This window comes from Hesperophylax consimilis, chromosome 12 (genome assembly GCF_061612785.1).
Source record: "Hesperophylax consimilis isolate HC1 chromosome 12, BYU_Hcon_1.0, whole genome shotgun sequence".
Lineage (NCBI taxonomy): Eukaryota > Metazoa > Arthropoda > Insecta > Trichoptera > Limnephilidae > Hesperophylax > Hesperophylax consimilis.
Genome location: NC_142847.1, coordinates 22,996,065 through 23,010,588, shown reverse-complemented (window position 1 = coordinate 23,010,588; position 14,524 = coordinate 22,996,065). Strand labels below are relative to the sequence as shown.

General features: G+C 33.5%; 2 protein-coding genes across 4 annotated transcripts in view; one reads left to right on the top strand and one right to left on the bottom strand.

Annotated features, from left to right (window-relative positions):
• Positions 1–13,009, bottom strand: part of TBC1D16 (TBC1 domain family member 16) — a 35,512-nt gene extending 22,503 nt beyond the window's left edge. Inside the window, exon 1 of the mRNA XM_089637781.1 lies at positions 11,928–13,009. Within this exon, the coding sequence (XP_089493907.1) occupies positions 11,928–12,880 (953 nt within the window). The 5' untranslated portion in view covers positions 12,881–13,009. The remainder of the gene's footprint in view (positions 1–11,927) is intronic.
• Positions 13,010–13,170: 161 nt separating this feature from the next.
• LOC149419331 (uncharacterized) overlaps positions 13,171–14,524 on the top strand; it is a 47,195-nt gene continuing 45,841 nt past the window's right edge. For 2 of the 3 annotated variants that reach the window (XM_089638227.1, XM_089638225.1), the window contains exons 1-2: positions 13,172–13,641; positions 13,790–14,017. In XM_089638227.1, the coding sequence (XP_089494353.1) occupies positions 13,420–13,641; positions 13,790–14,017 (450 nt within the window). In that variant the 5' untranslated portion in view covers positions 13,172–13,419. Of the gene's footprint in view, positions 13,642–13,789; positions 14,018–14,524 lie in introns of all 3 variants that reach the window. The other variant, XM_089638226.1, reaches the window with a different exon arrangement.

The following is a 14,524-nucleotide window of genomic DNA, read 5'->3' as shown; positions in this document are numbered from 1 at the left end:
TAAAAACAAACAATTAACTGTGGATCTGGCCCAACAACATTTAAGTATGCTTCAGCAGAAATTTGGTCGGTATTTTTATTCCATTAATACGGAAAAATACGATTGGATTCGAAATCCTTTTGCAACCAATGCATTAAATTCTACGGAAGCACTGCTTCTGCAAATTCGAGTGGAATTTACAGATTTAAATAATGACATGACATTAAAACTTCACTTATCCGAAAATCAATTAGATGTTTTCCGGATTTACGTTAAAAAAGAATATCCTCACATTTCCATCAAAGCATTCGTAACACTACTTTCATTTTCAACGACATATTTATGTGAGCAAAGTTTTTCAACGCTTGTAATAATTAAAAATGATAAGCGGTCATGCTTAAGAGGTCTTGACCAAGAATTTCGGGTTGCGCTGTCAAAAAATCGAGCCGAATATAAAACTTTTGTGTTCATTGAAACAAGCGCAAGTTAATTTAACAATTAATCGCTCATTAATTTATTATTATTTTATAATAATTATTAAGATTGCGTAAAAATAAATATGTTATAGTTATATGTATGTATATATAGTTTTCAAATAAAAAAAAGAAATTATTGTAAAATTTGTGTATCAATTTTATATGTAGGTATATATTTTAGCTTTTGGTGTGCCGCGGAATTATAGGAAGAAATTTGGTGTGTCGTAGGTGAGAAAAGGTTGCGGAGCACTGAAGTTGTAGACTCCCTTTTCATGATAATAATGTTTCGGAATGTCTAACATTTCATTTTTATTATTTCAGAATTATACATATAAAGGCATATCGCTATAGAGCGCGTTTGAATACATTTGTTTACACCGATCGTGGTTCAAATCTCTAAATAGTATAAAAGTCGTTATCCTCGTCTGTCTGTTTGTGCCCTTAGTTCTTGGCAACCACGCAACGAATTTTGATAGGGTTTTCACTATAAATTAGAGAATTTCTTCTGGAGGGCTTATATATATATAATACATGCATATTATATTTATGGAAAGTAGAGAAAAGTCAATGTTTTGTAATCAAGTCGCAAAAATATTTTCGGGCGTTTACATTGCTAACGCTGGCTAAACTTAGTATTGCGTAGGAAAAAGAGAATACTCGTAGATAAAATTTATGGAAAATACAACAACATTTTTTGCACAAAACATCATTATTAATTCCACATTTCATTGTTTTTTCCCGGAAATAATAATATTTTTTATCAATAAAGACAATTTTGATGACTCCCAGACGAATGATGTGAAGCAAAAAAGATTCAGTCGCATATAGGAATTGGACCCAGGATCCCTTCCTTGCTGGGAAAATGCTCTGACCACTGAGCTAATTCGACCACATCAACTTAAGTTATTTTAACTGTATCATACTTCGACTGAGAGCTACCCACATTATTCTCATTTCCTTAACGAATATTTTTTGGCTGCTATCTAAATACATGATTGCAAGATCATACCCAAACTAAATGCAATCTAGTTAGTGTATTGGAAAAAAAATATCCGAGACACTATTTAGATTGCATTAGTTAGGGTAGAATTTTGAGATCATACATAAAGATATGAATTTTGAAAGCAGCAAAAAATATGCGTTAAGAAAATGTTGGAAGCCCACTAATTTTTAACTGTGTCATAACACAGTTAAACTGTTTGCAGGACAAGATGTTGGCTGTCAGTATTATATTTTATATAATGTATCGGTAGACCGTAAATTTATTATTAAACCACGTATTAATTAATTTTATTTAAAAATTCTGCCTCAACCCGCCTAGAGAGGCGGATTATGTACCTATAATTTATTCAGACTTAAGTACTGTAATATTTATCTATTACTGTTCTTATGTGTATATCTTATGTTACCTTGAATTGCGTATTTTTATATTCATGTTATGTTTTCGATGATAAATAAATTAAAAAATATAAATATTTCTGGGTAAAAATATAAATATTTCTGGGAAAAGTTGCTCGTTTACCAGGGCCTTAAATCTTTTTATTTTACTTTCCGCCCTTTGCCGATAAAAGCGTGTTCGTAGATAATAATATTACAACGATCCTATACTATGGTGGTTATTCGGGGTGACCTTCTCAACCTTTGTGGATTCATTTGATGATTTGATTTGCTGTCAAAGGTTAGTTCCAATAATAGGTAAGTGCTCAATAATAATAATTGGGCCGAAAAGATAGAGCGTGCGAAAAAAATTCTGTTAAATATTTAGGGAAAATGCGTATCACTTTCCTTATTTAAAATTGCGCGAATAAAATAAATTGAACGTTGACGTCACAATAAAATTACAGTTCCTACCTAGTCTATTTATGGCCCAACTAAAATGTCAATCTCGGGCAGGTCCCTACCTAAATAAAACGCCAAGTAGATACGGGTGATTTTTCGGGTTTCATGGAAATTCAAGCAGTTACAATTCAAAACACCTTTCAAAATTGATGAAAAAGGGCTATAAATCTAACCTATTGATTTTTATTATGTCTGGATATTTTTTACTGTATTGTATGTGAAACTTTTAATTTTGTTATCAAAAAGTGGTTTATTTATGACCTAACCTAACGTAACCTATTTAACCTAGTAACCGGGCAACTCAGGACAATTGTGGCAAATCAGTGGCAATTCAACACACTCTTGAAAAAAGATATAAAATCATGAAAAGTAATTTTTAAAAAAACTAAGTGAAATAGGGTACGTGGTGTCAGTTTTATAGGCATTTTTTGACCACTTTTAATGACTTTATATCACTTTTCAAAATTGTGGTGAATTTCCACTGTCTTGAGTTGTCATGAAACCCTAAAAGCGGCCCATAGAGAAGGGTTTGCAAACATTCTTTATCTTTAGGTAGGTACCTATCGGTTTTCTGTGCTTTCGCGGACAATTGTTTTTTTATCGAAAGACGCAATAAGCAATCTATAACCCAATTGTATTGTTTTCTTTGTCATAATCAAAGATTTCTTGACCATACATGTCCGCACACAGGGCCGGCCCTGTTTAGGCGCAATCGAATCAGTCCGCTAATGTGCTCATAATACCAAACACCTAATGATAACACCAAATGTGCTCATAACACCAAACAAAGAGCCCTAATAAAAGAATATAAATATGTTTGGGTGAAATCGGGAAAAATACTTATAAGAAAAACTAAAGATTCAAAGGTTGTCGAAATAAAACATCTTAACGATATACCTACTAAGATGATTTAAACAAATCAAAAAAAAAACCTATAGACACTTCATCTACTCTATATCTTTATAATGGCCTCTTTCACAACGGAAACACTTGAAAAACTGATACCTAACCCAATAATCACCACAAATACCTGCATGTTAAACCGTATAATCCAGGACGAGTTACCGATCCTGAACATAATTCATCAAAACATTCGAAGTATTAACAAAAACTTCGAAGATTTCACTGTGCTGATAAATGAATTATATTTAGAACCTGACTTATTAATCCTTACAGAATGTTGGATAAATTCCTCAACATATGTGCATAAAAACATCAACAACTACAAAGTCTTCAATACTAAACTTCACAAACATCAAAACGATGGAGTAATTGTATATTGTAAAAATAAGATGGAATGCAAAATAGAAGAAATCGAACTACAAGACGCAAACTGTTTGAAAGTAAAACTTGATCAAGACACATGCATCTTCGCTATCTACAGATCCCCTTCATCTACAAATTTGTCACCATTTCTTGAATCACTAGACTCCATTCTACTTCAAGAACGAAACATCAGGAACTTGTTCATCATAGGGGACATCAACATTAACATATTGGATACCGGAAGGCAACATCCACAAACACAGGAATACCAATTACTACTCCTCTCCCACGGGATGACTGCCGCTGTAAGGGAACCAACAAGAGTGGATCACAAAATTAATAAATCAATCCCCTCGCAAACCTGCATTGACCACATAATGACAAAAACAAATAAAAAATATTCCACAATCATACATCAATCCACTATCACTGATCACTACACTTTAATTTTTAACATCCATGCAAAGGAAAATCGACCATCGACTCAAAATTTAACGGGGAATAGACATGTTATAGACTACAACGAACTAAAAAATTCACTAAAAACTGAAACCTGGGAATTAATATATAAAGCTGAAGACCTTGAAGATGCTTGGAAATTATTTATTAAACTATTGCAATTAAAAATACATAACCACACCTCAATAAAAACTTACACATATTCACACAATAAAATTATCAAAAAAGCATGGATCACACCTGGCCTACTAAAATGTATAAGAAAAAGAGACAAGCTCCATCAGCAAGTAAAAAACTATCCATACGACCTTTCCTTAAAACTATTTTACAAAAATTATAGAAACATCTGCTCCAATCTTACTAAATCGGCCAAACAAAATTACTACAGATCTAAAATTCATCAATCCAATAATAATCCAAAACTTCTCTGGCAAATAATTAAAGAAATCACCTACACAAATCAAAACAAAGCAAACCCATTGGAAGAAATCAACACAGAGAACGGCACACTCTCGCTCAACAAAAACGTACATCAACTAATTAACTACACAAACAACTTTTTTGCAAACATAGGCTCGAACTTAGCGAATAAAATAACCAAACCCCAACAGTATAACCCAAAAATAAACAAACACCCAAATCCACAAAGGTTTAAATTTGCTCTAAAACAAATCACTAAACAAGAATTAATACTAATATTTTCTAAATTCAAACCAACATCTTCATCTGGTAGTGATGAAATCACAATGAAAACATTAAAATTTATACAAGATGAAATTACCGAACCGATACTCTTTCTAATAAACAAATCTATTACGGAAAGCAGATTTCCATCACAACTCAAAATAGGGACTATTACACCAATCTTTAAATCAGGAAATCGTACAGATATCAATAACTACAGACCAATCACAATCCTGAACACATTATCTAAAATCTTAGAAATAACAGTTAAAACTCAACTCATCGATTACCTAGAATCAAATAAACTATTATCACCAAAACAATTTGGTTTCAGAAAAAATCTAGGAACATCCAACGCCATAGCTTTAGTAATTGAATATATTAAAAATTCTCTAGATTCACATAAAAAATGCATTGGAGTATTTCTCGACCTTTCTAAAGCCTTCGACACAATAAATCACCAACATCTTTTTGAAAAACTAGTTAACATAGGGATCACTGATAATGAACTGATATTCTTTAAAAGCTACATGGGAAATAGAAAGCAAACTGTGAAACTTAACAACATAACCAGTGAGTGTATTGATGTCAAATGCGGGGTGCCTCAAGGAAGTATTCTGGGTCCGATTCTGTTCCTAATATACATTAATGATCTATGCCACATAGAATGTGACGGAGAAATCATAAGTTTTGCGGATGATACTGTTCTCCTTATAAATGGGAATAATTGGACAGAAACATTTAAGAAAGCAGAAGACACACTAAACAGGATTAAAAAATGGCTAGACTACTATTCACTTACACTAAATGCTAGTAAAACCAAATTCATCACTTTCAAAATAAAAAATACAAAAAACTCTGAAGAAAACCATAACTTGAAAATTCATAGCCCGCATCACTTAAATGAGCATTGTAATTGTCCCTCATTAGAAAATGTTGACCATATAACGTATCTAGGTCTAAAAATAGATGGGAATTTTAAATGGACCAATCACATTAGCTATTTAGATAATAAAATTAAAAAACTTAGTTATTTTTTCAAAACTATCAGGAATGTGCTCATTAAAAAAGACTTAATCAAAATCTACACGGCTCTCTGCCAATCACTGTTAGAATACGGTATTATCGGATGGGGCAGTGCAAATAAAAACATACTAAATCCACTTATCAAATCTCAAAAAGCCATAATGAAAATTATACTGAAAGTTCCTGTAAGAACTAGCACTAACGAAATCTTCACCAATCTTAACATCATGTCTATTAAACAACTATATTCTAAAACTATACTCATTTACATTCATAAACACAAAACACAAGAAATAACAACAAACACGTACAATAGAAACACTAGATCTCATGATCAAAAACTTATCCAACAAATAATTACAAATACAACTTTTGGGCAAAAAAGCTTCTTATATCACAGTATTAAACTCTACAACAAAATACCACTCACACTCAAAAACCTCAACACTTTAACATTTAAATCTGAAATAAAAAGCTGGATACTTAACATAGGAAGATCTGAAATAGAAAATTTACTGAAATCAAACACAGACTAAAACAGAATCAACTGAACTATACCAAAAAACAGTACCTTACTTATTTTAAAATTACTTAAAAAAATATATATACTACATTATACTTTGTTGTAATATTAATTTCTTATAATTAAATTATAATATGTAAATGACATCCTCAGCACGGGAGATCCCAGTGAGGATATCATTATATCTATGTGTTAATAAGAAAAGAAGACAATAAATCATTATTATTATTATTATTATTATTATTATTATTATAATGCAGCGCCTCTGACGTTTTTTATTGGCGCCAGGCGCCGCGCCGCGCCGTCTGACTCTGCCCTGTCCGCATAGCGGACATACGGTGCTGACATACTTGCATATGGATGATGCACCCGATCTAGTTCATCTGATTACTTTAAAATGAAATGGGTCGCTTAAAACTTAAAACTCCATTTTGAAAAAACAAATATTTAGCAGAGTATTTAATATTATGTTTCATTGTGGACTCAGAAATAATGATTTGTTTTTTCTCAACCAACACTCCACAAATTATGGATACCATTCATATGACCAATATCCCGAATGGCCAGACTTGTCAACTCATGTCAGGACCTTGAATGTTTTGGTGTAATATTTTGTATTGATATGGCTGAAGTCGTGAACTCCATCAAAACCTCGATCCTGTCTTGACATTATCTCTATTGTTTTTGTGTCCTATTTTTTTCATAGCATTTTTTATTGGAACATTTCTCAATTTATTATACGTATTAATTGGACTTGGTCCGTTAGTAAATAAATAAACAAATCATAGTTCAATGTCTTAGGTCATTAAAAAATATTGATCAAACAATACCTTATTATAGAAATGTATTGCCATGACTTCCCTAAGATTCCACTTCTAACGCCTGGGTTACCACCATCCAATCTGTGAGTTCCTTTGGTCACTTCGAAAGTTAAACTCGATTCAAAGTTGGGTTCCTTTTTCATAGAAAAGACTGTTCTCACTGATCTATTGAACTCCTCCGGCTAATTTGTTCGGTGTTGGGAACAAACAGTTATTACCCTTAGAGTCAATTTGTTCGCTTTTTGGAACAGCTCATATGGTCTCATAGAAATCTTTGTGCTTCCCTTACCGTTAGAAATATGAAGTCAACGGTTTTAGAAAGAGAATACTCCAAGGTTCATATATATATATATATTCATATATAGAAGTTAACCACAAAAAAATTAAAACGTACATCTCCATGAAACCAAAGGTTCCAACCGCAATTTGAAATAAAATTGAATGAATTTTTTTATGAATTATTTTCATATGATACGACAAAAAAACGGCCATAGTTTATAGTACATTTGTCTAATAAAATGTGTAATTTTTCGTTATAGGTAATTTTAGTCCAGTGTTTAGACGAAAAAATGTAAGGTGTTTTTGTTATTTGTTTTTGGGGTGTTATGCCGTGTTACGCTAACTCCTTCTTTAGCCAACGTTTCGGACAACGTTAGAGTGTCCATAAATTTTTTTTTGATTTTATGGATTCTTTCGTAATCCTCTAACTAGCTAGGGCTTATAACAATACCCTTCATGTTTCTAGCTGACTAGTACTGCGGCTCATTTGGCCTTATTACTATTACCATCTGATGGTTGTATTTACTTGACTGATTTTATATTACATTAATAAGTTTTATGAGGAAAAATTCTTAACTGGATAAAAAAACATCATCAGGGCTCGCTACTTAAGTACGTCTGTGCGATACCGTGTTGCCAGCTCCACTACTCTACAAGCAGGTTTTACAGTAAAATTTAAAATGGATTTCTGCGTTTAGCTTTGGTGTAGCCGTCAATTACCGGATACCAAGAACTATTGAGCTTAGCCCCGTCGTCTCTATTAATATTAATGGGATTTTTGTGAATTTCAATTGCTTCCGTAATTGTGAGTTTTGGGTCTTCCTAGGACTTCTAACAAATCCAAAGTAATGGCCGGTTTCAATCAAATGCTCGGCGATTGCCGATTTGTCAGGATGGCCGAGTTTACATGCTCGAAAGTGTTCTGAAATCCTTTTGGAAATAGTCCGCTCTGTCTGGCCTACATAGACCTTGTCACATTCGGAACAGCTGAGTTTATACACTCCATCTGTTTCCAGACTAAGTTTCCTCTGGAAAAAAAATTATGTTTGAATTCAAAATTATATGTTTATTTTTAATATTACAATTTGAAAGCATATTTTATCACGAATCAAAAACAGTTTTTAGATTGCACAAGTTCAGAAATATCTATTTATTTGGATTTTATTGAGAAACGGCAATACACACAAAGTCCGCCGACTTTCTGGCAGCATATTTAAGAAATATAACGGTCAATATGAAAGAGGTCTGAGGGTAAATAGATTTTATGGAGTAGATCAGTGAACACTGAAAACAGCCTTTTTATAGAATATAATATACTTTCGTTCTATCAATTGACCACACCTACCCAGAGACTCGTAGAATAGATCAGACAGGAACCCAGCATAAAGGAAACAAGATAGGCAAATAAATAAGGAAATTTGAATTGGAAATGAATTTAATTTCATAAGTTTCAGGTCGATCGGATGTCGCGAAGTGGGTTAATTTCCATTTCCAAGATTTGCATTAATTCATTTTCGAAAACAACGGTTCCATGACAACTCAACACAGTGACAATTCAACAAACTTTCAAAAAGTGATATAAAGTCATTAAAAACGATGATTTTTTTTTAACCTAACCTAACCTTACCTACTTAACCCAGTTAATGAAGTTTTTGTTTCATCACTTTCCATGACTTTATATAACTTTTTAAAGATGTAATGAATTATCATTGTGATGATTTATCCGGTCACCGTATCAATGCCTTAACAAAATAAAGATATAAGGTTTTTATATGGACTAGATAGAACTTAAAATTGTTAAAATTAACTATTATATCAATAACAGTATCATATCTTTTATTTTTTTTGTTGTTTTTAATGAGTTTTTATTATTCACAATGTACATTTGTTACGTATAAATTTTTTATAAAATTAGCGACCGGTTTCGACACGTCCGTGTCATTAACTAGCTATTTTAAAACTGTTTTAAGCAAGTTGTTGTTGTTGTTGTTGTTGTTAAGTTGTTAATAGCTAGTTAATGACACGGACGTGTCGAAACCGGTCGCTAATTTTATAAAAAATTTATACGTAACAAATGTACATTGTGAATAATAAAAACTCATTAAAAACAAAAAAAATGTCTAGAAATTGTTACATAGTGAATGCCAAAGAAATACAAAAAAAAAATATCATATCTGTTAGAAAAGATTGCATTTCGTTACCCTGAACACAACACCAATTCGAACGATTTAGAACACCACACTGTGAAGCCAAATATGTCCTAAAATCTTTAATAGGACGTATCTGTAAAACGTGTAAAACTCACAATGCCTCTAGAGCAGTGGTTCTTAACCTGGGTTCGAACGAACCCCAGGGGTTCGGTGAGTCAGTTTCGCGGGTTCAGCGGAAGTCAAGACACACACCTGACTCATATGATATATTCGCAGGTCTCAACCATCTCAATAAATAGATGCAGGGCGGTGGAGTCAACATCATCAAAGCTGAAGAATACCTGAAGGCTTTTCAAAACGACGAACAGAGAACGATAGACGACTGTGCAAGTAAGATCGAAGATGTATCTGGGGAATCGGAGACATTTCGGTACCCGCGTTACTGAAGCAAGCAATTTTCACGCACTTAGATGTGCTTTCAAAGACTCTCGACGGATACTTCCCTACAAGAGAGTCATAACCAGCATGGGTGAGACAGCCGTTTACGTTTAGTGTTGAAATAACTTATGTCAATGATAAATATCTTTATGAAATCATTGAAATTTAGCAGAGCCAGGTTCAACAGCAACTCTTCAGAACAACAACGTTTTGGTGTCAACAAATGGTAACGTACCTTGTTATTGCTAAGAAAGCTCTGGAGATTTTCATACCGTTAGTTACAACATATCTTTGCGAGCAATCCTTTTCGAGGATGCTGGACATAAAAACAAGGAAAAGGAACAGATTTTGTTGCGAAATGACATGAGAGTGACACTTGCCAAGGTAAAGCCTCGTATTTCCTAACTGGTCTCTGAAAGGCAACAGCAGAAGTCACACTGATTTGCCGTAAATATTCATTATTATGTTTTTGTGTGAAAATCATGTTTTAATTGTTTTCTTCTTAATGTTTTTGTTCTTTAATGGTTTTGTTAATTTTGTGCACCTATGTATAAATATATACCTATGTATTGAATTTGATACCTATGTATATTATTTTTTTCCAATTAAAAAGGGTTCGCTGAATGCGTATATGAAACTGGTGGGGGTCAGTACCTCCAACAAGGTTAAGAACAAAGATATTAGAAGAACGAGATGTGCTATGAGCAGTTCGTACTGAGTGGAATTGTTTTGCCGAGTGTCGCCGGTTTTGTTCACCAATACTACTGCACACCTTCGCTTGCGCTAAGGTATCCGCACTAATACATAGAACAGATTTCTGTGCGTACACGTCCCGATACCGTTCAAAGTACCCTAATTAGGTAGTTCTTCTAATATCTTTGGTTAAGAACCACTGCTCTGGAGATACACATTTTCTTGCGAAATAATACTTTCGTCGTAGTTTATTTAATAGTTTATTTTATTGTTTTTAGCATAATCATGCGAAAACTGTATTACTACTAAATATCTTTACTTGTTTTATAACATTTTGTGATGCTTTATAATGTTTATTTATATTTATATATCTTTGTCATTTATAAAACAAGAATTTTCGTAGCAAACCGGGGAAATTTCATATCGGGGTTTTCCAATAAGAGGTGTTATTTTCACGATTTTATTTTGGATTTTTTCTACAGAATCTTTAAAAACTTCAGAAAAAAAATATTATTTGACAAAAGAGGGCACCGGATATGATTTTCTGGGAAGGAAAAAGGTGTATATTGTGTAGGTACAAATACCAAATCAATTACTAAACTTAATGGAATCTTATTGGTCTAGAACACAAGAATAATTACTGTTTATGCTTAAATGTACGAATGTTTCTTCAATAAAATAAATACAGTGAAAATGTCAGAAAAATGCTTGTACCAAGTAATTCGCACACCATTGTATTATTACTCATTACTCATTACCTACTCATGCAATATTCCAACCTTTGGTCATTTCATTCATCATACTTGCAAAAGTAGCGATTTGTGAAATTGATTGCCGCATGAATACTATGAATCAGTAACTTATACCTACATTGATAAGATAATATTTTATATACATGTTTACAAATAGTACCAAGTACCTTCTAATCATCCGTAAATATTTGTTTACGGAAGGAATAAAATAGAGTTAAAAATGGAGCAAAATTTATAAAACAATTTTTTGTACCGACCCAATTGAGTTATTCCTGCCGTTAATATCCCGCATAACGCTTACCGATCTTCCTCCAAGGATCAAACCGTCGTGAAAATAGAATAAAATATTTATGTAAAAAAAATTGTTCTGATAAAATAAAGTTTGAATAATTATTTAATCATAGATTTTTCCGAGGCTGCTCAATATTTATGTAGGTATAATCTATTGTCAGTAGGTACCTAGATCTCTACTCACGAAAATAACAAATAAATAGGTAGATACCTAACCACCCAAAAAAATAATGATTGTTTTTTATATTTACCTTCTGCATTTCGGAGGAGATTTCCTGTGAACCACCGGAGACGCCGTGACGCTTTCGGGAAAGGTCAAGTTATGTTTCAGAGCCAAGAACTCGGGGGTGGACATCCAGTTAGGGTTGTTCTCATCACAGGAACTCAAAGACAGCGACCTACAGAACCTGTCTGACATCTGCCCCTCCGGAGTCAACTCCATATTTTCTATCGTTGGATTAGCTATTGTTATATTCACCGACGTCATTGATTGCGATCGAATGCATTTGTCAAACGGATTGGTTTTTGTTTCTTCCGGAATCAACGGCCGTATTTCCGAATCCAAATCGTTGATTTCTTTCGTTTCTTCTTGTTGGACCGCATCTTCTCGACGGTTAGAATCCAAACAGAACTCGTCTTCCCCATTTGTGTTGCTGTTTATCTGGTTTGCTTTTAATTCAGATGAGTTGACGCTAAATTTATCCGAGTTTGAACTCAAGCTGACAGATTCCGAAGTATCGGAAAATGCATTTAGAGCGGGATCGTTACTTAGGTTTTTCTTGTGGATATTGTTCAGGTCCGAGTGGTTTTGATTTTTTAAACTATCGATAAAGGAGTATTTATTATCGATGTATTTCTCATCTATGCTGATAATGTGTCCGTTGGGATAATTACAGTCATCAGGATTACATTTTTCAACGGTCGAGGGACATCTTCTCAACGCACAATTTGGTATCCAATTCAAAAACAATGTTGGCCTTCTGACGTTGTTATGCTGATCAGTAAATATTTTTGTACTGACCGTGAGATAGCCCGGGTAGTGAATAACGTCAAATTCTTGTCTTACAAATGTTGGAGGATGAACGCACACATTATTTTTACAAAACAATATTTCATTGTCCGCATAGTCATCAATCTGTTTACTTTCCGTTTCGCCGCCGTATATATAATTTGAAGCGCGGCGAAAAATATTGCTAATGGGCATGATTACACTTTATTGACCCGAGGTCATTTTTACATTGAACTTATTTTATTTATCCTATATTCACAAATAAGCTCACATCGCAAATTTCACGCGAGCACTAGGTTACAATGTACTGGCACAATCGTGCGACTAGAGTTTTCTTTCTGATAAGAATATTGATCCCATTTACCTAAACATGCTCCATCCTTTTCCTTCGCATGTGTGACTCTTGAAGTGAATGGAATTTCAATCAGTAGGTACCTAGTTAAGTAAAACAACCGAAGAATTTGTCAAAGCCCTTTGATTAAATACCGGTTGTTGGTTTTTAATTATGTGAATATACTACCAATATTTTAAAATTGAATGTACTAAACATAAAATTAAGAAAACAGGGAATTTTGAGTTTGTTCGCTTTTCCTAGTTCACGAAACGTGATATAGATGTCTCTGTGGTGCTGACGGCTGAAGTTGACGGGCGCATGCGCCGGGACAGTAGTCAGCTGTCACATAGAAGAGGAACGCAAAAAACAAGTGAAATTTATTTTAATAAATCCCGTAAACATGGCGGGTCAAAATCTTGGTTCGACGACAGAATTTCAGTATTTTTACGAAGATGAAGTCTTCAAAATTAACAAAAGGGGTCAAGTTGTATTTGGCCTTGTTATGGAAAACTTTGAGGCGAATTCCAGCGAAGAAGACACCGAGGAAGAGTCTCCGGTAAAAAAGGGCGAAATTCGCGTAGTATGGCACCCCTCAGGAATAGAAAGGGTGATTTCTCCAGCCGTGAGTGACTCTTTATATAATAATTATTAAATCATAATGAACTATTAACTTGTACGATACTCGATAATACTCACGAAATTGCCGCATTTCGTTGCCTTGAAATCGGGGGGGTAGTTTTTTTGTTTCTGAGTGTGTGTATTCTTTGAAGGTTGGCTTAGCAGACAGATCCCTGATGCCCGGAGACGTAGTCCGGAGGATGATTAAGGGCAAGGACACCCAGCGAGGTTATTGCAGGGACATAATAGTATCAGCCGCAGTCCAAATTGTGGGCACAAACCTGGTGCTCCCAGCTGTGCCCAGTGAAAGACTCCAGCCATTAGAAGAATTCACCACTGATCTGGCTGTCTGCCTGGACTCCTGGGTCGGAACCTCAAAAGTAAGTGATACGACAAAAAAATAATCAATAAATTGTTATTGCAGACATTAACTTTTGACAGCTATTTTTTCATATTAGTGCATTTGTTATTCATGACTTTGAACATTCCTTTTAATTAATGCTTTGTTTCCATCATGAATCATATATCGGCTGTAGTTACATTATTTATAATAAATATTATGATGCACATTTTACAGCAAATATTATTGTTACATTATTTGCCATCTTTGTTTATGTATTATCTAATGTTGAATTAGTTCCGTTTACCTTCAAATTAAATCATCACATTTATTTTGTGCAAATGCTTCCATATGTGTAGATAGAATTGTTGATATGAAGCCAAAAAAACAACTGAAATAGTACAGTACAATTATTGGGAGTAGCCAATTGAAAAAATATCATACAATGTTTCATGTGGCACTTTTAATTCAGTAATGACCCAAACATGAATTTAATATTATTTGCATATTGGATCTTTAATTTTTCATTAATTTTATATTATTTACA